The sequence below is a fragment of the Coffea arabica genome, chromosome 7e (assembly GCF_036785885.1).
Source record: "Coffea arabica cultivar ET-39 chromosome 7e, Coffea Arabica ET-39 HiFi, whole genome shotgun sequence".
In the NCBI taxonomy this organism is placed as follows: Eukaryota; Viridiplantae; Streptophyta; class Magnoliopsida; order Gentianales; family Rubiaceae; genus Coffea; species Coffea arabica.
This window is the reverse complement of record NC_092323.1, coordinates 41,986,900-42,014,331: the sequence shown is the minus strand read 5'-3', so window position 1 is coordinate 42,014,331 and position 27,432 is coordinate 41,986,900. Positions and strand designations below refer to the sequence as shown.

General features: G+C 33.3%; 1 protein-coding gene across 2 annotated transcripts; it reads right to left on the bottom strand.

Annotated features, from left to right (window-relative positions):
* Window positions 1–7,116: 7,116 nt before the first annotated feature.
* LOC113701732 (putative late blight resistance protein homolog R1A-3) lies at window positions 7,117–12,612 on the bottom strand. Of its 2 annotated transcripts, none has more exons than XM_027222496.2 (3): window positions 8,444–12,612; window positions 7,523–7,635; window positions 7,117–7,403 (listed from the first exon to the last, which is right to left on the bottom strand). In XM_027222496.2, the coding sequence occupies exon 1, from the start codon at window positions 12,388–12,390 to the stop codon at window positions 8,575–8,577; it is 3,816 nt and encodes a 1,271-aa protein (XP_027078297.1). In that variant the 5' UTR covers window positions 12,391–12,612; the 3' UTR covers window positions 7,117–7,403; window positions 7,523–7,635; window positions 8,444–8,574. The 2 variants fall into 2 exon arrangements, with proteins under 2 accessions (XP_027078297.1, XP_071915166.1); XM_072059065.1 differs by having other exon boundaries at window positions 7,581–7,635.
* Window positions 12,613–27,432: the final 14,820 nt, after the last annotated feature.

Sequence of the window (27,432 nt, the reverse complement as noted above, 5' to 3'; positions counted from 1 at the left end):
AACCCGCGCCACCCTTGGCCGCGTTCCAGAAGCTGTGGCTGCATCCAAGAAGAGCAGCTTCCCCACAGGACTAACAATCGAGTAAAGAGAATGTTTGTCGAAGTAATGGACCGGCAATGAAGGCAATGAGAACCACACTGGAGCTAGGGAGGACTCCTTGTGAATATGGAAGTCTCTCGTCCATCGGAAAACCCACATAGGAAATTTGCCCAGCTGCCAAATCCCTCGTGTCCAGATTCTGGTAGAGTCCGATTCTGCCGTGCATCTCAACAACACATGACGATAGTCCGACAGGTCAATGGTTACCTGGTCCTTCAAGTTGAGTGTGGAGAAGAACTTCCGTATCTCCTCCAATGATGGTCTGCCATGGGAAAATTTTCCCACTAAGGCCCATCGAAATGGTGCAGCGAGTTTTTCCGCCTCAACTTTAGGGAAGAATACCGCTACCTCTCCTTTGTAGGAAGTCACTTGTCGAAACTGAATGGGTGAGGCGGGTGGTTGGGTAAACAGTTGGGCAAAGGACTTCCTTGTAGATGGGGAGTCCTCTAGCCCTTTAGACGGAGGCTGAATGTCAGCCATGGTGTCCAGTCATAGCCCCTGGAGATGGTTATTCTAGCAGCCCTTGATATGTCTTAGTATCTCCTATTTTTGCTAATTTGGACATTTTCTCCAACATGTGGTAGGCATGGTTTTAGCTCACATGTTTCTTGAAATTTGGCCAAATTTAAACCCCAAAAATTTTTGCCAGCAATCAAATGTTGAAAAGAAAAAATGGAATATATGAATTCTAAGAGCTTTTTCGGACAATTAGCTTAAATATCTAGAAAGCCGTGAGTTAAAGAAATAAAAGTTTTGTCTCCTCTGTCTTTCAAGCATGCGTCTTAGAAAGACAATCAATTCGTACCTCTAGCCTAATCCTATATTCTAAGGATCGAAATCAAGCATGCATTATGATGAAAACAAGATGTTCGAGGAATCACCAATTGTCACCAACAGCATGCCATGCTCCTGATTCATTCATTGTTGTTAGTATATACACTATCATTAGCTACAAAATTAACTTGTGAAATTATCCTAAATCCATACATGTTGCCATTGCTTTATGTGGAACAATTATCATTGCTAAAATCAACGAAACCCATGCACGTGTTGACATGGTGTGATGGTGTGATGGTCAGAAGAATATGTCTTGTTATGGGCATAATTAGACCAAACTTCCTAATAGTTGATGTTTCCTATTTCTAGTTTAGACGTATTCAAGTATAGCCAAGTTTCAGTAATTTAGTTGTTTAGGGTACGAAGTAATTATGTGGTAGTTTCTTGTTGCAGTAGTTTCTTAATTACTGTTAACTCTATATAGGGTATTTTAGCATTATACTGAGTTGAAAAGGGCGAGAAAAAAAATTAAAGAGAGTTGCGGTTGTTGTAAAAGCAATTCTACCTCGAATTTGTGCCAATCTCAATATGTGAATCAGATGTGCTCTATGTATTTATGGCTATTAAACTCCTCTTCTTCTACATATTTTTACATGTGCCAATATCCTCTTGTACGCATCTTTTATACATTAAAGTGGTATTAGAACCATAGTTATTAAACCCGGCCCGGCCCGGCGGTTCGACCGGTCAACCCGGTGAACCGGCCATTAAACCGGTCCAGTTCTCTAATTAGATCGCTTTTGCAAGTGAACCGTTGACTTTTCAACAGACCGGCGGTTCAATCGGATTAAACCGAAAACCCGCCCGGTTTTGTGGCCAACCCAATTTCAAGGAAAGAAAGCTTTCCAAGCATTTGCTTGGATTTGCTTGGATTCGATCCCAGGCCTTTAGCCTTGTTTATGTGTCGCTCACCACCAGGCCACTTTGTGACTTGTTCATTAATGGCTATTCTTATGCTATATGAACGTTTTGTTAATTTTATCTTTATTTTTTTAAAATTCTCCAAAACAAATTTATTTGGAATCTTTTAATAAAACTTATGACCCCTATATTCTATAAATTATAAAATAGATTTCAAAAATAACATATTACATAATTTATTTTAAAGACAAATATTGTTTTTAATAATTTTTTGCACTTAAAATTCGTAAATAACCTAGATAATTACAGTAAACATATAAAATTTTACACTTGAAGTTTGGTGGATTACTAATTAAATTTATGTTTTGCTGATTCTTATATGAATTAAATATTCTATAGCAAATTAAATTAAATGAATATTTGTTATGCCATTATTTATTACAATTTATATCATATATCCTATATCAAAATTTATAAGATATAATATTTAAATATATTTAGTGACCCACTGGTTCAACCACTCACCCACCGGTTGAACCAGTGACCCGTTGACCCACCTCCTTCGCCGGTCTCCTCTCCGGGCCGAGTTTAATAACTATGATTAGAACCCTGCCTTTTGATCTTGGGATGTTTGTAAACTTAAGATTACAAGGTTGATGTTGATAGATTTTGAAATGTGAATTTTTTGATGAGTCAGAGTATTCGAACATCAGAAAAAATTGGGCCACTAATTAATCTTGGGCTACTTGAGTTACTTGACAATTAGGAAAAAATTGACCCTAATTGGATAGACATGTGAGAAGAAGCATCCTGTCGTGTTATAGTGATTAGAAAAAAAGATCCTACCATAGTTGTTGGTATTTAATTTGGTAATGTGAAAGAGTTGAAAAAAATGCTTGTCAACCTTTTTTTTTTTTTGTGATGGACTTGCAAAATTGAGAATCTTGATATCAGTTATCAACTAGTGAGGCTAATAAATTGAAAGTGAAGTGATTGGCAAGAACTGATTTATAATTGAACAAATATCTTAGAAGATTTTTTTTTGGTTGGCAATAGAATAGAGCTATATTCATGAAAAGTTTGGTTTAAAAGAGGCAATGTCGTATACTACCGGGACTAATGGATCCAAAGGATTTTTTTCCCTTTTTTTGTTTTCTTTTGTTGATACAATATTAGCAGATCTACTCCTAATCCTGACCCAACGCTATGTGAAGTAAGGTGTGGCCAAAAAAGCATAGTTGAGCACCTTTTAAATAAAATGCAAACTAGGGGATTGGATCCTCTGGAGTGAAGGTACTATGGGAAATGGGTGGCAAGAAGAGTGCTCTTGAGCAGCTTCTGGATTAAATGCACTACTAATGATACATGTCATTCTATTAGGGTGTGTAATATTACCTTAAATTCATTATTAGGATCGAATCCCTCGATTTGCATTTAATTTGAAAGATGCTCAAGTGCATTTAATTCTTTTTGCACAAACAATTGTTAGAATAGAAGAGTTCAGTTAATATAAAGTTGGCACAGGAGAACTAAAAATTGAGGGAAGGGATAGTTTAAGTAAAAAATAATTGTTAAGATGACCATTCTTTGATGAATTTTGGTTTTTTTTCCTTCTAAACTTTTTTGCCTAAAAATTTGTTAGAATAGCAAGGGCTATTTAATATAAGATTGTCATTAGAGTATTCAAAGTGGATTAAAGGGGTGTTTAAGTGAAATATAATTTTTAGAATATCAAATTTTTAGTTGTATAAAATTTTGGTACTTAATCTACTAATTTTTTTTTGAATAATTGTTAGAGTAGGGTGGGTATTCTAATATAAAGTTGGTATAGAAGGACTTTAAAAAAAATTGGAGTGTAGGAAGGGGGTTTAAGTGCAAAATTAACTCCTAAATGGGAATTATCTATATTGATCTAAGTTTTTTTTTTTTTTTACATGTTTAGTCTAAATTATTATTAGAATATTGAGGACAATGTAATAAATGGGTGGCATAGAAGGACTAAAAAAGTATGAAGGTTTAAGTGCCAAAAATTGTTAAGATAGACACTCTAATTTGTCAATTTATATTTTTTTTCCTTCCAAAATCTTTTAGAACAAATAATCCTAAGTTGTGAGGGTAATACTTTCACTTTGCATGCTGCGATGGTGAATTTTTGCCACATCACTTGTGGGGAAGGTAAGTGATACTTTTAGAACTATAGGGGTGCTAAATGATATTAGTAGAAACTTCAGGGAGGATTTTTTTTTTCAAAGTATTCGACTTTTTGAAAAACTTTAGCAGTTAAAAATATTTTGAAAGGCGGACCAGTGATGAACAAAATGAGTGACTGGTTTTGACTTTCTCAGTTCAAACATCTGAACCATCAGTTCAATCATTTTAATGTATTTTGAGTTTGAAAAAGTTCTGAGGTGTCGGAAATCATTACGAAAACCAAAACCTCATGGAGTTTGGGACTCCTGAAGAAAAAATGGTCCAAAAAGAATAAAAGGTTCTCCTTGAAGAAAAAAATCATAACTCAAACAAAAATTTGTCTAATCCAATGTAAACTAGCCTCAACTTCCAGAAGAGCTTTGAGGTTTTAAACCTGTAATTAAGTTAAATATTTGAATATACTAATGAGCAAAATGGATGTAAATTAGGATAGATTGGAAAAAAGAGGAACTATGAGGAAGGATTCGTGGCAAATGGTATACAAAACGAGAATTTGTTCTACTGCTGGTTATTCTGGTAACCTCATCTTCTCCAACTTGCCCTTTTTTTGTCAACAAATCTCATCTTTTATGCCAGGGAGAAGGAGAACGCCAAATGGGATACATGTAGTGACAGAGCCAAGATTTTTTTCTCAGGCGTCCAAGAAGTTTTCTAAATGTATGTTTATTTTATAAATATACAACATAGTCAAACGAAAAATAAGACAAAAATAAACTTTTCTTATATCTTATAATATCACAAACCATCCAAGTTGCACATTATGAAAAGATGCTCCAACATGTCGCCTATGCAAAATATATATATATGCAAAATAAATATAAATATTTTAATTAAAAAAGATAAAAGTTATGTTAACATACACCAAAATTTCAACCCCTTTTCTTAAAAGTAAATTGAGTTTTACATTCCTTTTAGAAGTAAATTTATCTATGATTGAATCAGTGCTAAATTTTTCAACAACTTTCTTTTCTATGTATACAATTAGGCAATCATTTAAAAAATTATCTTCCATCTTGTATATATATATATATATATGCAAAATAAATATAAATATTTTAATTAAAAAAGATAAAAGTTATGCTAACATACACCAAAATTTCAACCCCTTTTCTTAAAAGTAAATTGAGTTTTACATTCATTTTAGAAGTAAATTTATCTATGATTGAATCAATGCTAAATTTTTCAACAACTTTCTTTTCTATGTATACAATTAGGCAATCATTTAAAAAATTATCTTCCATCTTGTTTTTTAACTATCTTGATTATCTTCATAATTGAAAATATTCGTTCTATACTTATAGTTGATGCAGCAAGAGTGAGAACGAGTCTAATCAATTGGGCTAAATTGTATATTTATATATTAGCCAAAAAAGTAATTGCTTTTGTTTTAACCCATTGATAATTATGAATTGGATCATTTATTATAACGTAATCAAATTGGGTCAATTTACTATGGATTATTGATTATATGTTTACTTTTTTAAAAGTTAAATAACTAGCACAATAAATAATAAATAACTTTTTTTGAAGAAAAAAATAATTTAAAGGTGGCTAAATCATATATATATATATATAAACTAAAATTATGAAAATTAGGGGGCTAACTCTGTTTTACACCCATATTTACACACTGTGAATTAAAACTTTCAAAACACAGCCCTGCTCAGCACCCCTTGGATGCATGGCATTAACAATAGTAGATTGTGCTCTCATGCCCTAGTTCAGCTTAGAGCAGTATTAACTAGGTGAATATTTGACAAAAAAAAAGGTGAATATAAGGTTTTTCATTCAATTTTAAGCCCTTTGTAAGATTTAGAATTTGTTTTGAAAGATAAGATGTAAAGTTTTGTAACTAAGATTAAGCAAAATGAAAATAGAAAGAACTTTAAAGGTGCAAGTGGAATAAAGCTTAAAAGGTTAACGTAGAGTGATTTGATCATTAGAAGTCTTGCCTTTGCTGTCTAGTCAATTATACAAGCCACATAGAGGAACACTATTGTATATAGACAAGAGGAGACTCTTCCATTTTTTTTTAATCCTCCCATCCCTTCTCACATGCATTTTACTCTCTGCTATCAAGTACATAATTCGAACTGCTTTTTAACTCCAATTGTCAGGTACATGATTCAAACCTTGAACTTGGTATGAAAAAGAATCTAAGAACCCTTTCTTGATCATTGGGACGAGATTTGATAGAGTAATCAAATGGCTATTAAAAGAACTAATTATGTTTTGTGATGCTTGAATAGTGGTCTATCCATGAGGACTCCATGAGTTTGTAAACTGTGTCTATACATGCGTATGTAAATTAATAAGTTTTTTTTTTATATAATTTTCTATTTTGTCAATTTTGTAGGTTTCTTTTAGGGAACCCAAGAAAGGGGAAAAAAGAAAAATAAGGAAAAAAATAAATCACAGAAACAAATATATAGAGAATACAAAAAAAACTAAAACATAAAAAAAAAACTAGAAGAAATAATAAACCTAGTAAGCCAAAGCCCAAAATCAGAAAAGCACAAATGAAACAAAGGCTCAAACAAAGAAAGAAAGTCGAAAAATAAAGCAGAGGAAACGATACTTGGAATTTTGGATTACAATCATTTGGATAGAAGAAAGGTAAATTCAGCTTTCACCTGGCATTCTGTACTTTTTAGCCTCACAAGTCATAGCAACCCCAAAAAAAAAAAAAAAATTCATGTAATGGTTTCCTCATCAACGTTAATATTGGTCTTAAATGATCGCCAGCTAATGATTTTCTCTATTTTCTAAATATTCTTGTATTAAATATGTTACATGGTATAGAATATCACAATTAGATATCATCCAGCTTCTTTAATTTGTCATTTTTAGCAGGTTGAACATTGAACAATGAATCACATTGATCAGAAAATAAAAGATGAAAAAAGTTTAAGAAAAGTTACACCCTTTAGACTTTTGCTAAGATAAAGAATGCAAAGAAATGCGAGTGGCTACTAAATAGCCTCCTTTTATTGTATGTGTTCGCCAAAATATGTTACATGGTATTAAGGATCATTTGATCATTTCAATCCGTAGTAGCAATGAAGAAGATTTCAAAAATTGGGATCATAAACACTAGTAAACATCAAATCAGAAAAGAACATGGAGAACATTCTACAAACAGCTAGTTTTAAGGATCATTTCAATCTGTAGCAGGATTGAAGAATATTTGAAAAATTGGGATCATGAAAACTATTAAACATCAAAATCAGGAAAGAACTTGGAGAATATTTTACAAACAGATTGTGATGGATCGTAAGCACTATTAAACATCAAACCATGACTGTGCTTTAAACAGAGAGTTACAAACAGCTAGTTTTACAAACAGATTATGATGGATAATATTGGCTTGATAGAATGCATGACTGTGCTTGCCCCTGCAATGACAAGTAATACTGCTGCATCAGGTTCAAACCAAATAATTTGGTACAGATGAAGAAGGGACATGAGTTATATCATTGAACTGAATTAACATGGACATGCAATTATATCTGACCTGATGAGTGGAATGATCACACAAAGTCAAGAAGAGACATAAATGCTTCAGTCTTTACCATTGCCTAATGTGATGATGAGAAGAAATGGACTCTCCGGCTGAGGAAATCTACTCTGGAAGAAGGGATAATTACAGTACTACATCAGTTGAATGAAGAGGTATACAGATTACCCAACAAAATAGGTCATCTGGTTTCTTTGATTTGCCATTTTGATCAGTTTGAGCAATAAACCACTTAAAATAGCAAAATAAAACATGAAACCACACACAAAAAAAAAGTTTAAGAAAAAATTGCTTCCTTTTTTATTTCCGAAAATATTGCCTATTAAAGAATGAAAATGTTTGTATTTCAGCATATTGTAGTGAAGAAAAACACATATTAAGTCCTATGCCCTTCCTCTGTTGAAAAATAACACAACCATAGGTTTTTTTTGGGCTTTTGTCTCCACTTAATATTTGTTGCAAAACTGTTATTGTATGTTTAAACATATCAATCAGTTGAGTTACACTTTTCTGTATTACTCTTATTTACAAACACAAATTGGGAATAGAAAAGTGTATCTGGTTTTGAGTATATCATATCAAGTTATGCTTTTGCTCTGCTGGTTCTGAGTATCATATCAATATGTAGCAACATGGAAGAAGATTTTAGAAACAGATTGTGCATCAATGTGTTTCCTACTGCAATCAGAAATGTATCAGGAAGTTATGCAGCAGCATCAGGTTTAAACAGATAAAGAATTTAGACGCCTCCAGAAATTGCTTCAAAATACACATGAATTAACATATCATTGGACTGATTCAACATATAAACAGATGAAAAGGAGACATGAATGGTTTGCCGTGGTAAACTGTTGAGAGAAACATGAATCATTATATAATTGAACTGATTCAACATATGCAAATATAGTTTTATCTGACCTGATGAGTGGAATCCTACTGTACATTCACTCTCACAATTGTCAACTGCGTGATGACTGATGAGAGGATATAGATTCTCTTTCTGAAGAAATCTCCTCTGCTTCTGAGGGAGTTGACTCTGCTTCTGTAGACTATTCTTCTGAGGAAATGGATGTATCATACTCATCAATTTCTATCTTTAGAACCTCATTTCCCATATCTATCTGCTCTTGTTGAATTTGCTTTACAGAATCTACAACAGACTCAGGACACTCTTTCACCTCAATCATTTCAAGCGTCTCACACTCCCCTAAACAGGAAGGGACCTTTTCCAGCTCCTCACACGAGTGCAAGACCAATTTCTCAAGGCGGGAAAAATTATCAGAAAATGCAGTCCAGTTGCGAAATTCTAATTCCGACAATTTTAAGACTCGGAGTTTAAGGAACTCCCCTTCTTTCATTACCCATTCTTCCCCAACAAAGCAGTCCTCAAGTAATTTAAGCACTTCAAGATTGGGCAACTTTCCAATTGTTGAAATTTCACTCCATGGCTGACGATTATGTGAGAGAACCAACTTTTTCAAATTCAACGGGAATTTAAATCCACATCCATGAAAACGAAACAAATGAAGTGATTCCAGTTGACTCAAACCGTCAAATTCAAGAATCTCGTTGCAATTTCTGGTAGCTTCTCTTGAGCTGTTCCAGCGTTCCATACATTTTAACCTGCGAAGGCTTGGTAACTTTCTCAGTATCTTTTGCAAGCTTTGAGGGGAGGGATCAATTGCAAGGTGTAAAGTGTCTAAATGATCTAAATCTGGGGATCCTTCAAGATTTCCAAGTGGAAAAATAAAACCCATTGGCCATGCTTCATCATAATTTAAAACACGTAGATGACTCAATGTCTTAATGTTCCAAATAGTACTTGGCAGCTCAGTACCAAACGGATCTTCTACGATGAGAGTTTCTAACCTTGAGAGATTGGCTATCGCAGATGGGATGTATGGTATTCGTTTGAGCGCCAGGTATCTCAAGTGAACAAGCAATACTACTTCCATTGGAAAAGAATAACGAAAGTCCAAATTCCTAATATCCAACACTCTGAGAAGTTTAGGTAACAAAATACCCAAATCCTCCTCTTCATGTTTAAAATCATCTTGTCCAAACAAGATCAAAGAGCGTAAATTGGGAAAAATAAGCGTTAACTCCCAAATCTTCAATTCCCTGGCATTGGAAACACAAACTCGGTGGGGGTTGCTTGGTCCAGTAAGACAAAGAGGGTTCCAACTATGAATAGCATATAGAAAACTTTCTTCTTTGGCTTTTTTCACACAAAACTCGTGTACCAAATCGTGAAGTAGACAGTATTTGGCACCACCCACATTTCTTTGTCTGACAGCCATAACTAAACTTCTATTAATTAGAGTCGTCAAGTAGTCATAAGCTGCTTCCTTTAAGCTCTTTCCTTCAGTTTGTTGCACGAATCTTTCAGAGATCCAAAGCCGTAACAACCTTCGCACATTAATAACCTCATCTTCTTGAAATGCAGCAAAGTACAGAAGGCATGGCTTCAAATAATCTGGTAAATGACTATAACTCAGCTCAAGTGCCTTCATGCAGTATTCATCCTCAAGGACCATAGAACTTAGACTTTTTGCAACTTCTTCCCAACTATCTTGTGCAGTAGTAGCAAGAATTCCAGCAATAAGGACAACTGCGAGGGGTAAGCCCTGACAAAGTTTTGATATTTGAGATCCAACTTCACTTAGCGCGGGAGGACAATCTTCCATGCCAAATAGCTTTCTCTGCAGCAATGTCCAACTCTCTTCGTCAGTAAGATGGCGGAGATGGTGAGGCTCGCTATTAGGTTTGAAATGCAAAGATAAATTCTGGTATCTACTGGTGAAGAGAATCCTGCTTCCATTGGCATCATTCGGTAGTGATTTTTCCAACAAATTCCATGCCTCAACATCCCACAAGTCATCCAAAAAAAGGAGATACCTACTTCTCAGCAAAACCTGCCTTAGCTTGTTAGCCAAATTATTTTCATCCTCCTTAAGATATTCATCTGGACTCCTAGAATCAACACTACACAAAAGTTGAACTAACAAACTGTGTTTACTACACGTTTGAGAAACACGACACCAACCATGAACATGGAAATGTGACCTAACTGAAGGAGCATTATAAACTTTGTGGGCTAATGTGGTCTTACCAAGGCCTGGCATACCCACAATGGGAACAACATCCAATTGCTTGGATCCTCTCGTAAGCCGATGAGTAATAGTTTCCACCTCGTCGTCAAGACCTACCAGATCTTCGTCGTGCATGGCGGCAGCAAGTTGTGACGGTATGTGAAGGGAAGTCTTGTTAACTCTTTGGGTTTGACCATTATGGATCTCAAGGGCCTCAATCTTCAAAAGATTGATATCTCTAGAAACAGCATCCAAAGAATCTTCACATTTATCACCAACAAGTGCCAAGTCAATCAGTAACTCTGCCTTGTATGCAGCCTCCATAACATGACTCCAGAAAGCTTGAAGTTTTCCATTCTGATAGCACTGCTCCTTGATATTTTCCAGGAAAGATCTTAAGAATACGAGATCGTTTTGGATCACTTGGATTCTATGATGTTGAAAACCAATTGAATCATCAGCCTCATCACACCTTGCTAGTTCCTTGAGATTTTCTAGGAAAGAATCCATACAGCCCAACTCATTGGGTCTAGGATAATTAAATGATGAATATGGTGATTTTAGTGGATAATTTTGTGCAACCTCTGCCACCATATATTTGAGAACTTTGTGCAAATGAAACACCCCAAGATCTGTTTCCTCAGGCAAGCCTTCTTTGATTTCATTAACAGAAAGGGAGAAGGTCAAAATTCCTACATCAGAGACCGCAACTCGAATAAGATCCTTTATTTCATCACCTAGTTTCTCCTCCTGTTTAAGAAGGATATCCAGGTATCTTAATCCCTCATGGAGTTTCAGTATTTGATCCTTCACTGGAACCTGAAAACTGGCATAAGATCCTAGTAGATCTATAAGATAATAGCAGAGAGAACCAATAAACTGGCCTACCACTGGATCGTCATTCTTCTGAAGGGCTAAATCATATGATGATCTCGGTTGTTTCTTTGAAGCTGTCAGGGCATGGACAAAAGTTTCTCGAACTTGTAGATCATGAAGATTGATCTTCTCGTGTATCAGCTGATAAATTTCAGATTCCATTCGATTGACCGCTTGTTCATCATCATAGTCAGACAGACATATAGAAATCAGGCTTCCAGCTGCAACTACAGTGTAAGTCAAGAGATCTGTCAGTTGCGAACATTCAAGACCTTGCATTGTCACAAAGCAAATGAGATTCCTTAAGAGTTTTAGCCTATTTCTAAGTGTATCCCTTAGCTCCCCAGCACGTAAAACGCAATTCAGATTCTCTATAAGGCACATAATAAGATCCATAACTAGTCGTGGATCTTCTGGTGAGTAATAGTCGATGAAGATGGCGGCGCATGATTTCTTGAGATCTGTCTCAAGAAGCATTTTCATCTTTTCCTTGGATCTGGTAGCCGTCCTTTCAACGATGTCAAAATCTAAGAGATAATCAGTACTAATAAATTCAAAATAAATAGGCTGAAGTTCTTGAATCATCCTGATAGCCACATCTTGAATTCTGAAGCAAATAATACTACGTCTCAAATTTTCAGACATAATATTACACCTGTCCTCGCGATCATGCTCCAAAAGCGCTTCGTGGTTCCTCCTCCTCCTACACTTTTTGACATACAGAAAACAGGTTTTCATTAATCTTACCCTCTTCTCCACGTCCTTGAAGACCCGGCGCTCGGCTAGAAAATCTAAAGCAAGATCAAAGCAACTAGTGCTAGTGCTGGAGGAGACGTGATGCGACTGCAGATAATCAAAGCAATTGGCGTTACTGCTGGAGGGGATCTCCATTATCATATCTTCTTTTCACTCTGATATTAGATTTTTATGTGGTTTAGCAGCTGCTCAATAAAATCAGTTCAGGATCCAAAACTTTCTCATCTAACAATAGCCAACAAACAATAGGCTGGACTTTTTTTATCCCACTTTTTGTGTAAATATTGCAAGACACTATCTTGTTCACAGAAGATATGGTGCTTCAGAACTTTGCCAACAACTTCAGTGTAGCGCCAAACAAAGATTCCTCCCAATCTGATGCACATTATTGGTGGGCCATGCATGTACCAATTTGGCCGCTTTTTTTTATGACCAAATGCATGTACCAAATTGGACACTTTTTGCAGTCACATCAGTTATTAGATTACAACATTCATGTAATGGTTTCTGCATTAATTTCAAGTTTTCAAACTAATTGTCTAATTTGAATCATATATTGTAAATCAATCAAGAATTAGCCAGTCTTCCTGCTACAATATTGTGGCTAGCGTGTAGCTCTAATTAAACGCTTATAGAGGTACAACTTATCTATAATATATTAAGAGCAAGAGTCTAAATTAGCGGATTAGTGCATTAGATCTTGTATTCCGATAATACCCTCTGTATGCAATGTTGTTTTTTTAGCTCTGCATTATTTATGATAATTGTGGCTATTTATGTAATTCAATGTAACAGCAAGAATGAGTTTTTACTTTAGAAATATAAAATATATTAAACTCAGATTTTGTTAACTTTGTTGGGCAATAGTTGGAAAGAAATTTTTTGTAAGAAGTTTTAGAAATTTCTTTGGCAATCGATTAATTTTGGAGCAAGTAAGCAGATTTCCTGAATTTTCTTGAGCAATATTGTTAAAAGAAATTGTTCGGAAAGAAGTTTAACAAATTTCTTTGACAATATTTTTGGAAACTAAAGAAGATTAGCATATCAATTTCTTGTTCAACATGATTAATTGTTGCGATATTAAGAAACCTCTCCTGGGGAAACTTTTGGAAACTAAAGAAGAATATCTAAAAACTTTTAAGGAATAAAATTATGAATGAAGGAAATACTTGAGGAAAGGGATAAAAATAAAAGGAGTAAATATTATATATACTGACAATATATATCACTATTAGATCTTTGACAGATATACAAAAATTGAATTTCAAATTCAAATTTTGCATTATTGTCATTCATCTAAGACTAATAGTGTATCACTGTCGGAGTTAGACAGATTAATCCATACAAAAAAAATAAACACTGACAGTATATATTCTATCACTATTGGATCCATGACACATGGGTAAAAGTTGAATTTCAAATTTAAAGTTTGCATAATTGTTATTAATCGAAGCCTGATAATGTATACATCATCAGTGTATGAAAAATTAATCCATACAAAAAAAATAAATCTTATATCTATTGACAGTGTATATACTATCATTATTGGATCTATGACATATGCCAAAATAAGTTCTTGTGGATGGATTTTAGAAGTTAACTGATGCTACATTTATAAGAAAATTTCTTGCCATTCTAGATAAACGTGAGAACTCAAAATCAACTAGCTACCTTGGAACCCAATTACACCAAGTAATGTGATTCTTGAAGCCCCATACTGTGAAGGCATAAAAATGAAATTAAACTCATGCCTTTAGGAAGAGCTCAACTTGCTAATTGCTTAAACTTTGCAGAACTAAACTTAGAGAAAATATTAACCTTGAGGTTATATTTCGTAATAGAATGTTGTTGACACAAATTTCTACATGCAATTTTGAGGCAAGGATTCCTGCATGCAATTTTGAGTTGAAGACAGAATGCTTGCAATGAAACGTGAATATCATTCCTGCTAGTGGATTTTTTTTTTCTTTTTGTCAAAACCTGCTAGTGGATATAGATATATCCCTTGTGACATATCTATGTGAGAAGAGTTAGTATTTGCATGTCACGACCACTAATTTGATGCAGTTCCAACTCAAAATGTTGATTTGACAGAGTAGTGGAGAGATTATATGATTTAAGAATTATAAAATCTTTATGCAATTATCTAAATTTTGACTTTTCTAATCAATTCTATTACTCTTTGTTGAGATGTTGAGCTTTTTAAGCAATCCAAAAAATAACTATTCTTTGGCTAAAAAAATTCCATAAGACATTATTATATATAATTTAGCAATATGTTCATCAAATTTGTCTTCTATGCTAGGGCATGATCATTTAGATCAGCTGAGTTAACAAGAAGATTAAGTGGTATGTCTAAGATTAATTTTGGAGTGCCAAAGTCATTCACAAATCAAAATATAGAAAAATGAATAGCGATCGATGTGTCATACGAAGGTGAAAATATTTTCTTAGATGCTTTCTAATAAAAATTTTTTAATTGTAATTCAAATTAATTCCAGTCATTTCAATATAATTACCACCTAATGTTATTAAAAAATAATTGGTAGCTTGCAAGAATTATTAATCAAGCTAATTCCTTTTGGAATATTTTTTCCTTAGTAATCTTGAAAGTAAATCATTTCATGCATTTAACACTAGAAATAATGATATATGGAGGTTAACATGCACGTGTTTAATTGTTTGTTGACTTAATAGGAAATAAAAGCAAAGCGTTGCAAGTTGAAACCAACTCTTCAGAAGAATAACAAACACTATTTCAAATCAACTAAATAGGGAGCTAATGTCTGTTTAAGAAAAAGCACAAGGAATACAGGAAAAAAAAAATCAATTTTAGCTAACAGGTTCCTTTCAAAATCAATAGGTGGCACTTAAGTTTGCCATTTCATGGGTTTTTATTAGTTTCTCAAATTAAAAAATATGTATTTCAATTGCCAAATTTGCTGTGTTATGATGTTCATTAAATTTGGTTCATTCTATGTGAAAATCTAAAGGAGTTTCAACCGTGATAGAAGTTTTTATTTTGCCACACCTCTAAGTATGCATAATGCTTATATAAGTACCTAGCCTCTAACTGAGAATTAGCACTAATAAAAACAAGAAAGCTAAGAAAATATAGAGCAAACAATTTATATGTATTTATAAAATTATTAGTCAATTGGTTTGGTTAAATTTTTTTTTAGTTTTATATTTTTCCTGTTGATATAAATGTAGGATATCTACGCTTACCACCAAGACAATGGATGTTACTTTATCAAAGGAACAAAGAAAAGTATAGATCATCCTGGTGTTGCTAACTTAGGATTCTCACCCATTTGGTCATGAACTTCATAAAGAGAACTCGTTGCAAATGGAAGACCTGATAAGATAGAAAAGCTAAGAAAAGTTAGTGCCAAACTCTTTGTTGGACTTTCTCGTGAAAAGAGACTAATAGCAAGCTTGGACCGTTAGTATATCAAGAGAGATTCGGGAGGCCCCAATTTAAGAGACAGATTTTTGAGAACTGCCAACCGAAAGAGCTAGAGAAGCTTATTTGGACCTCTTTTAGGTTGTTGGGCCTTTTGCTATATCTAACTTTTTTTTTTGTATTTTAGTATTTAGTACTTTAAAACTTATGATTTTGTACTCTCTTCTTTACAGTCAACTTGCCGCTCTTTCACTTGTGGCATAGGTCAATTGGCCAAACAACAAGATTCTTGTATGTTATATTTATTTTTGCTTTATTATTGTATGTTGAAGTTGCCAAAAACTCTTTCATCAATTTTCCTGATGACAACTCAAGATGGAGGCTATTTTTAGTCCTTGCTGGAGTTAATTTAATGCTACAGGGAATTGAGAAAAAATCCATTGAGGGTTTTGTGGAGAAGATGAAACAAGATTATTGTATTCGTGAATTTTTGTCGCATTTCACTTGTGGGGAAGGTAAGTGATACTTTTAGAACTATAGGGGCGCTAAATGATATTACTAGAAATTCAGGGAGGATTTTTTTTTAAAGTATTCCACATTTTGAACAACTTTAACAGTTAAAAATATTTTTGAAACGCAGACTAATGATAAACAAAATGAGTGATTGGTTTTGACTTTATCAGTTCAAACATCTGAACCATCAATTCAATCATTTTAATGTAGGGAAAATTGCAGAAACCTCTCTTGAGGATTCTGACACTTGCACTGACCTCTCCTGTGATTTGAAAAATTGCACTGACCTCCCCTAACCTTACTAATTCTTTGCAAATTCAGTTCAAACGATTAAAATATTGTTTTAGGGAGTGAAATGAGAAGTTTGTACTAGATTTGCTCTTTGTGCTACATGTCAAGTAGTATTAGCAAATGAATGACACAGTACTACAAATCAATTAACAATTAATAAACTTTAAGGAGTTTAGTTTATGGGCAAATACGCATTACCTATTTAAAGTATCGGTTCTTTATGGGCATTTTACTCTCAAACATTTAATTTATGATAAATATATCAATGTTTGTAAGTAAAATTCAAAATATGTTACAGTAATATTCTTACAAAAAGGAAATCGCTAGGTTATCTATTTAATATAAATTAAACATTTCTAAAAAAAGAAATGGCCCATAAAGTATTAATTCTTTATGGCTTTCATCCATTACATGAGTAAAGTATTGGCTCTTTATGGGCATTTTATTTTGAATCATTTAATTTATGTTAAATACATAAATATTTGTACTAAAATTGAAAAAGTGTTACATTAATTAATATTTTTACGGAAGGGAAACTGTAGATTTTGTATTTAACAAAAATTAAATATTTGAGAGTAAATACAAATTTAATTGCTCTGGCAAGAAGATTATCGCTCTGAGGGCTATCCATTCTAACAACATTTAATTGCAATATTTGGCTTAATTACAAGTTGCCCCTATAATAAGAAGTGAGTAGCAGATTATATCTATAATTTGAAAACTCACAAATTACCCCCCACAAACAAAATGGTCAAACATATGAGTTGGCATTTATATGTATGAAAGGTCTAAAAGACATTCATGTCCTCGGTTATATGATGAAATAAGTTTCTAACTCACAAGTTGCTCTGAAGTTTCTATTGACATAAATTTAGTTGTAATAATTGAAATGAGATATATTACTTTTATTAAATAAATGTTTTAGTTTTCATAAGAATTCGTGTTAGTTAAAAATATTTCATCAGAAAATATCAGTTGATATTTGAACATTAACAGGAATTATTAAGAATGACAAACAATGAAAAACATATAAATATTCAATGTGATATTTATTAAGCATTTCATGATTTTAATTTCAATGTGTAAAAGGATATGGTGAATCACCAAGCTCATAGTAATTAGATTAAGAAACAGACCCTGCATTTGGCCCTCATGGGTTTCTTTGTCATCCCCTAGTTTGTCCAGCAGCTGCAAGTGTCCGAGGACAGAGAATATGCACTTAATCAAGAATCTTGTGTCTTTTTCCTGAGATTTTTAATTTGTTTGTAATTAATCTCTCTAGAGGACGGAAAGTTGGATTGCTTAACAAAACTATACATGCAGTTTCTTTCATTTGTAATTTTCATTAGCTTGGGACAGTTATTCACTAAAGCTGGAGAAGAAAAGAGTAAACAGCAAAGAAAAATGTTTAGGGAAAATTACTTTTGTTGGACTTCCAAAAATATTGCTAAGTTGAAGAATGAAAAGTTTGTACTTACTGCGAAACAAGAAAGATGAACATAAAAACAACATTTTGACAGGTTTTCAGATTGTTTCTTTCGGCTGATATATGCAGCTATTTCAAAGTGTCTGTTTCAAATGAAACAGGGACTCAATATAACAACCTTCATGCAACATATAAAACTGCTGTGTTTGACATTTAACGTTTGTGCAACTTACTTGGACCGGTATAATGCTTTTAAATTCTTTTCCTAATTCTGTCTCTGCTTAGTATTTACTGCATAACAAGTGTTCTATGCAAGTCACAGAGATTTTAACATATCAAACAGTTAAAGTTTATGGTTCTTTACTCAAAAATGAGAGAAGCAGTTGAAATTTCAGTATTAGTCAGACTGATTTATAGAAAAGTCACGAAAAATGTCTAACTAGCACATATGCTGGTTTGAAGGATCATATCAACGCTGTATTAGCAGCATTGGAGAAGATTTCAGAATTGAGATGATATATGACAAGTATTACTTTAACGCATGATAATTACAAACACTTATTTTAAAGCGTTATTGATGTATATTCTAAAGAATGATTTTTGAAGCCATCAATGGAATTAGTATCGGAAATCCCTGAGAAAAGGGTGAAGATCAAAGCAGTGACGAAGCCAGAAAAAAAATCTTAGTGCGGGCAAAATAACACTAAAATTTTTTATCTACTCTTTTTCTAGTTTTTTAAGCAAAAAAAAATAATAAATTCACCAACAAGTACAAATAATACGTATATTCCATGAAAAACATAAAAAGACAAACTCAAAATTATTAATGTAATAATAATTTTATTTCAAAAAAAAACTAAACTATTTACAATTACGAATTTTCATATTTTGATAATGGTTTATAACTTTCTCATTTTGAATTTCACAAAGTATATTTTTCTCAATATAAATAACTAAACTAAATTTTGTGACCCATTCTTTCACATCTTTTCTAAAAAAACTCTGAGGACACGCTTAAAATTATGTTAAAATTATATAAGTATTATAGGAATTTAAGGGGGGTAGTGGGGGCCCGTGCCCCCACCTTAAATCCGCCCCCGGATCAAAATGCTTTAAGAGGAGGAAAGCTGTGATTGCAAAGTGAACTACTGTAAAGAAACTAAACTTGTGGTTTTCCAAGGATTTCACGTTTTATGTTCCCCCTCCTCCCAAGTAGGGCTGCAAACGAGCTGAGTCGAGTCGAATTTTAGCCTAATTGAGTTGAGCCTTGACTTAGTTTTATTGAACTTGAACTCGAGTTCAAGCTCGACGAACTGACAATTTAAAGTTCGAACTCGAAAAAATAAAAATAATTATTTTATAACTCGAGTCGAACTTGACTCGAGCCGCTCTTCATTTGCAGCCCTACTCCCAAGGCCGTTTTTGATATTTTTGTGCCTGTTTTGGCTGTAAACTATTACCTCAAAAAAACAAAGATATAAAAAATGGCTAGCAGTTCCATCAGGAAAGAAAGGTTTGGAAATTGGAATTACATTTGATATGCATTAGCAATTCGGCATTAGTACGAAATTAATGTTGCACCATCATGTCTCATTTTGTAATATGACACTTTAAATGTAGACTTTTTTACTTTGGACACTTCATTATTTGTATCTTAAAGTCCTGCCTGCTTCCAAATTTGAATAACTTCAATAACATTGGGGACAATAAGAAGTTCACTTACCTCCCCTAAACTTTTGAAAGTCTTACATGCGTCCATTATTTGGCATTTTTGTACGCCATGTCAACCCAAATCAATAAAGGATAAACAATTTCAAGGGAGAGAATAGAATTTTGTACCATAATGAACTTTTGTGTTGCAACAATTTGTTTTATGATGGATTTGGATTGAGGGATTTGATGAAAATTTGATATCCTCTCTAATTCTTCTAGGTCATTTGAATTACTTCAGAGGCCTTTGGTTTTAAAATCCACCATTTATTTTACTGCTTAAATGCATTCAATGAGTAGTGAATTCCAAAATCATATACAACCTAAGTAATCCAAAAAATTTAGAAGTGTTTGAGAAGATTTCAAATCTTTCTTCAAATCCCTCAATCCAAGCCAATAATTAAGAAATTTTTAATTGTATTAAAAGTTGTAGACCAAAAGCAAAAGACTAGATGTGACACCCTGTATTTTTTTACATTTATTTAGTTATATAAATTTGAGATGTTTCAAGTTTTAAATACAGATTTCATTTTAGCAAAAATGATATTACTAGAACATTGTTTTTTCTAATACCAAAGTTACCATAACTAGAGTGTATTATCAAAGAGTTCTCTCCTAGAATTATAAAAACTAGAGTAACGCAATCATTTGCTAATTGATGAAAAGACCAAATTACGTATAGGAATTGATAAACTTGATTTAATGAATTGCTATATATTAGGAAGAACTAATTCTTATGTTTAAAATTGGAGAAAGAAACTAATCATTAGAATTGCAATAAGTATGACTTGTTTATTAGACTTGGTCTTTTTTTGTTTAATTTTTCTTTTAAAGATTTTCATCATTCTTTGTAATTGATAAGTTGAAGGTTAAACAAAAAATGAGTAATAAGTACGAGGGATTCCTAGAACTCAATTATTGAATTAATGTCAATCTTATCCAGAAAAGCAAGAATAAAATGCCGGCAAAGTTGAAGAGCTTTTTTGAAATTTATGTGCTATTGATTATGAGAAAATGGTGATGTTACAAGTTTCTTATTAAAAGCTTGGAAGTTTATACTAAAATATATATGGCTTGACGAGCGTGAATTAAAGCTTAGAAGAGAAAGTAACCATGGAAAATTGGAGAACAGCTTTTTTTTTCCTTGTGAAAGGTGCAGTAGAATCATTATCATTGCTAATTTTTGTTTGTTTAATATTTTCTTTTTGCATCGTATTACGAAGTTGTGGAAATAAGACTTGACTTGATTTTTTGCAAATTACCTTTGAAGGTGAGAAATTGTTTAGTTAATATCACCAAAGACTAAAGATATAAGTATTTTGCTGCGCCTTTCGTCATCAACAGGTCCCAATTGTCTGCTAGGAATATGTGAGATTTCCAAAAGTTGAGGAGAGACAAGTGACAGGTGCCGAACCTGTGCAATAATAATAATAAAACCTAACTACCACTAAAAGCAGTCAATAATCAATTCTAGGTACTGGAGCAGGGACTCTAGGTGTGTAATGGGTTACTTGATTCACCCTGTTCCCGAAGAGGTTGCTTAATCCGATATACCAGAATTAATTAACTGACAAAATTCACTAACTAGTAGACAGTGGCGAGTAAGGTCGTCTCCTCAGGGACTGGAGAGAAATTTGTTTCCTTTCGAATCAAGATAAATGGGAGGTTTTAGAATTAAATGCTAATGAACTAAATAAATCAAATGCGAAAAATAATTAAATGACAGAAATAAATGGAGAAACTCTAGCCAGGGTACACTTCAGAAATGGTTCATGCACTGATCATCAATTCACAAATAATTTCAACATTTATTAATAGATTGATTATAGCTGTAGTCATACACGCGATAAACAACCAACTTTTCCTTACTTATTCGATAGTTAAGGTACGACCGTTAACTATTTCTCCAACCCAGAAACAATCCTAGGTACGACCATAGGATTTAATTTCTGGTTTGCATTAAGATTTGGAAAGACCCAATCCTAACTAACAAACACGCTACGAGGGTTTGTTTAAATTAGATCGTATGATTTCTTGACATAAACCCAATTATGCCAGTTGCTACCGAGATGAAAGTAATCGAACAATTACGGATTCAACTACCCCTCATTAGCAAATAACCTCCGTGAATAATTTAATATTGCGCATCTATTCAATCGTACACGATAGCTATAACAACAATTAAAAACAGAAAACATACGAATACCAATAAATGGAAGAAACAGTTAAAATAATTTAGATCTCACAGTGATTGTTGAACTAAATCTTCAATTGTCTCCTTGACTAGAAGTATAAAATTAGTTTTCCATTAATGGAGAACAAGCCATGCAAATAATTGTTCCAAGCTTTTCCATCATTTTTCCGCCCAAAAGTCGGCTAAAAATAAAAAGTAAAAGACAAGAGTAACTATCGCTTTTTTTTTTTTTTTTTTTCTGTAGCCAAAGAGATGATGAATTGATGTCTGTAGAATCTTTTCTCAATTACCTAATTGATTGGCTTCTTAATACCAATCCAATTCTTAAAAAGATTTCTATTACAAATCAATTTCCTCCAACTTTCTTTTTCTTTGAGAATGATCCCCGAAATAAGGAGAGTCCTGGCAGCTAACAAATTAGGAAGTTGATTTGGATTGGGAGACTGCCCAATATCAATCCCGACTTTCTAGCCTTGAATGTAGGTCCCGAACGTACCACCATCAAATTAACTGAAAAATTATCACTTTTAATCACGTTTTGCTCCTTTTTCCTACAACTAGCACCATTAATCAAATATAAGTAGAATCAATCAATTAAAATAATATTTGGCTAAAATCAAAGGAAAAAATAATTATAAATTTAGCAACAAATTATGACCTATCAATTTTTCCCACACCTAAACCATGCTTGTCCTCAAGCATGAGAGCAACAAATCAAACAATCAAATTCAAACAATGGCTATTGCTCAAATCTTCTATTGCCAATGTACAATTAAAACATATGTCAAGTATTAGTGACAATTTTCAAAAAATATCTCTCCAGTTAGTTTTCAAGATCAAGGACTCTTTCAATTTATGACTAATTAATCTAAAAATATAAAATATTCAATCAATATCCATAAGCAAATGATTCGGCTATTAAGCAAAATTTCAATATTAAAATTTATGGATTAGCGGGCTAACAATTCACTCAAATAGTTCCACATTTTTCACTATTAGCACATATTTTTTCTAAATATCCTCACATTTGATTGATTTTTTTTTCTTCAGGGGGGGAATGCTTAGTCTTTAGCCATTTAAACGTTTTGACGCGAACTCCGACATTGGCCAAATGAAGGAACCCGATTATTCAACTTTTATCGCTAAAGGACCAAATACTTATAATTATCGTCGCTTTTTAACGCGAAAGTCAACACTTGTGATGAAGACCTCCGGTTACTAGGCAACAATACTAGTGGAGTATAGCCGAATACTGCTCATAAATAAACACCAAATTAAAATTAAAAATTATACAAACCCACTTCATTTCTTAAACATGGAGAACTAAGATTAATAGTTGAACCAATTTGTATAAAAAAAAATGCTAGACAAATATTTACAATATTTAGAGAAGTTAACAAAAAAGTGCAAAAGTCACAAAATCTCAAATATTCATCAAAAAGATACCCTTAAACTTAATCATGTCATACTTAACACCTTAGAATGTAAAATCTTAGCAATAGAAAATTTTGAGACATCTAATCATCATTTATCAGGAATAATAACAAATATGTACAAAGATAGGCAAAAATTGGATAAAATTCGACAAAGTCAAACAAAAAATTCCAACAAAAATGCCTACACTTACACTTTTGCAATAAAATACCAATATACTATTCCCCCCACACCTAAATCTTACATTGTCCCCAATATAAGTAATAAAGAATAAAATACAAAGTAAAAAGGAACAACGAAAGGGAGGTTGTGGCACAGCTGTAGGTGAGAGGCAAAAGACATGTAGAGCTTGATAGCAAAACTGATCATCAAAGGGAGGTTGTGGCACAGCTGTAAGTGAGAGGCAAAAGACATGTAGAGCTTGATAGCAAAACTAATGAAGATGAAAGATATGATCGGCAGCTAAGGATGTCGAGTGGCTCACGATGGATGAGGAAGAATTACGCGCGATGAGTAGCGATAATTAGGAACTAACGACCCACGATGAACAGCGCAACGGTGGCAATGGAATTTAAGGACCTTTGGCTGCGGTCTTGTGGCTAGAAAAGAAAAGAAAGGAATAAAAAAAAGGAAGAGAAGAAGAAAAGAGAGAAAGAAAGAAGAAAGAAAAAGAAAAGGAAAAAGAAAAAGAAAAGAAAGGAAAAAAAAAATTTTTGGAACCACTGCGTTAGACGTAGGCACGCCTAACTGCCCTTGAATCTTCTGACCAACCCACGAAAATTAAGTTTCTTAAGCGTGTCCACTTGACATGGGCACGCCTAACTACTAGAGAGTCTTCTGACCAATCTTCGAAATCCTTAGACGTGACCACTTGGCGTGAGCACGCCTAATTACTATAAAGTCTTTTGACTGCATACGAAAATTGCCTTCCTTAAACATGACCATCTGGCGTGGGCACGTCTAACTATTGAAAAGTTTTCTGACCGCAGAAAAATAATTGCATTTCTTAGGCGTGCCTACTAGACGCGAGCACGCCCAACTATCAACTTCCTGCCACAAAAGCAACAAATCACTAAATGCAACTAACACTTAATAAAAACTCTAAAAATATAAGAAAACTAAAACAAAGGCCTTGGATTGCCTCCCAAGCAGCCCCTTTCTTTAATGTCTTTAGTTAGACATTTCCATATTTATTCATGGGAGATAAAATCGTGCAGTTCGTTTCAGTACTTCATCTTCTATGTAGTCCTGATATCTCTCGTAAATAGCGTAATTCTTGAGCCCATGAGGTACGGTCTTCCATGGATTAGTAGATAGCGTCAAACAAACAAGTAATGACCTTAATTCTTCAGTCACTCCTCCATCACGAGCACTTATTGATTCGAGATATTTTGCTATTGCAACTCTTAACTTATTCCTATCATGAAACTCAAAATCTTCTAGTATAATAAAATCAATTTCACTAACAGGAATTAAAGAATAAGAGTTAGAAAAATATTGATTAAGAAATGGAGGAGATGTCACCGTATTTGGAGATTGTTCACTGGATTCATTCATTTGAACCATTTAATGTTGGGTTCTCATTTCTTGTACTCAACTTTCTTTTCAACTGCATCTTTAGATCCTTCTTCTTGAGACTCTTGCAGTACCATGTCATTCGTCAGGATAATTGTACTCTCATCTTTCTCATGGTCGATAATAGTCCGTTAGGTCAATTCTTCACACATTCGAGAATTCAATTGCGTTATCCTAGATGTCAATTGATTCTCTTGATCTGCCAGGTTACGCATGCTTGCTTGTGTCTCCTGATAAAAATCCATTGTCTCTTGATGAAAATTCATTGTCTCTTGTTGAAGTTGATGTGTGTTAGCAGCTATTGATTTTATCATTTCTTCAAGAGACATACCTGACATGGATGATGGCTGTTGAGACTCTTGCTGTTGAAAATCCATTGGCCTTTTTGCATAATTGAGATTGGAATTATCCCACCATCTTTGATCATACCCGTTTGAATACGGGTCATATCACATTTGATATTGAGATGAAAAATCTCCAAAAGTATCGATTGGAGTACTTAGGCCATCTTGAAATGCGGGGTATTTGTCGGTTGAATGATCTGAGATAAAATAACTTCCATAATTTGCAATAGCCAATTGATCATTAGGAAAAGCATGAGTCTCATAACCCCTTTTAGAAATAAAATCCAATCTATCACCAAAATACGAAATGTTAGCAGCCATAAATTATATATTAAAAAAAGAGAAAAATAAAAAAAATGAGAACAAGATGAACTCAAAAGGAAACAAATTAATCAGACACCAATCCCCGACAACGGCACCAAAAATTGACAGGTGCCGAACTTGTGCAATAATGATAATAAAACCTAACTATCACCAAAAGCAGTCAATAATCAATTCTAGGTACTGGAGCAGGGACTCTAGGTGTGTAATGGGTTACTTGATTCATCCTGTTCCCGAAGAATTTGCTTAATCCGATATACCAGAATTAATTAACTGACAAAATTCACTAACTAGTAGACAGTGGTGAGTAGGTTCGTCTCCTCAGGGACTAGAGAGAAATTTGTTTCCCTTCGAGTCAAGATAAATGGGAGGTTTTAGAATTAAATGCTAATGAACTAAATAAATCAAATGCGAAAAATAATTAATTGACAGAAATAAATGGAGAAACTCTAGCCAAGTGTACACTTCAGAAATGGTTCATGCACTGATCATCAATTCACAAATAATTTCAACATTTATTAATAGATTGATTATAGCTGTCATACACGCGATAAACAACCAACTTTTCCTTACTTATTCGATAGTCAAGGTACGACCGTTAACTATTTCTTCAACCCAAAAATAATCTTAGGTACTACCATAGGATTTAATTTCTGGTTTGCATTAAGATTTGTAAAGGTCCAATCCTAACTAACAAACATGTTACGAGAGTTTGTTTAAATTAGATCGTATGTTTTCCTGACATAAACCCAATTATGCCAGTTGCTACCGGGATGAAAGTAATCGAACAATTACAGATTTAACTACCCCCAATTAGCAAATAGCCTACGTAAATAATTAAATATTGCGCATATATTCAATTATACACGATAACTATAACAACAATTAAAAGCAGGAAACATACGAATACCAATAAATGGAGGAAACAGTTAAAATAATTTAGATCTCACAGTAATTGTTGAACCAAATCTTCAGTTGTCCCTTGACTAGAAGTATAAAATTAGTTCTCCATTAATGGAGAACAAGCCATGCAAATAATTGTTCCAAGCTTTTCCATCATTTTTCCTCCCAAAAGTCGGCTAAAAAAAAAAAGTAAAAGACAAGAGTAACTATCGCTTTTTTTTTTTTCTGTAGCCAAAGAGATGATGAATTGATGTCTGCCAAATCTTTTCTCAATTACCTAATTGATTGGTTTCTTAATACCAATCCAACTCTTAAAAAAATTCCTATTACAAATCAATTTCCTCCAACTTTTCTTTTCTTTGAGAATGATCCCCAAAATAAGGAGAGTCATAGCAGCTAACAAATTAGGAACTTGATTTGGATTGGGAAACTGTCCAATATCAATCCCGACTTTCTGGCCTTGAATGTAAGTCCCGAACGTACCATCATCAAATTAACTGGAAAATTACCACTTTTAATCACGTTTTGCTCCTTTTCCTACAATTAGCATCATTAACCAAATATAAGTAGAATCAATCAATTAAAATAATATTTGGCTAAAATCAAAGGGAAAAATAATTATAAATTTAGCAACAAATTATGACCTATCAACAAGTGAAATTGTCAATAACCTTAGTGGAGATTTCTGAAATTATCCCATAATATTACAAGCTACATGTTCAAGAAACAAAATTCAAATTATACACTACCATTATATCAAGTTTAGGTGGCATTCATTCATTGTTGTTACTATATGCACTATCATTATATGCAAAATTAACTTATGAAATTATCCTAAATCCATGCATGTTGCCATTGCTTTTTGTGGAACAGTTATCATTGCTAAAATCAACGAAACCCATGCACGTTTTGACATAGCGTGATGGTCGGAAGAATATGTCTTTTTATTGGCATAATTAAACCAAAGTTCCTAATAGTTGATGTTTCCTATTTCTAGTTTAGATGTATTCAAGTATAGCCAAGTTTTAGTAATTTAGTTGTTTAGGGTACGGAGTAATTATGTGGT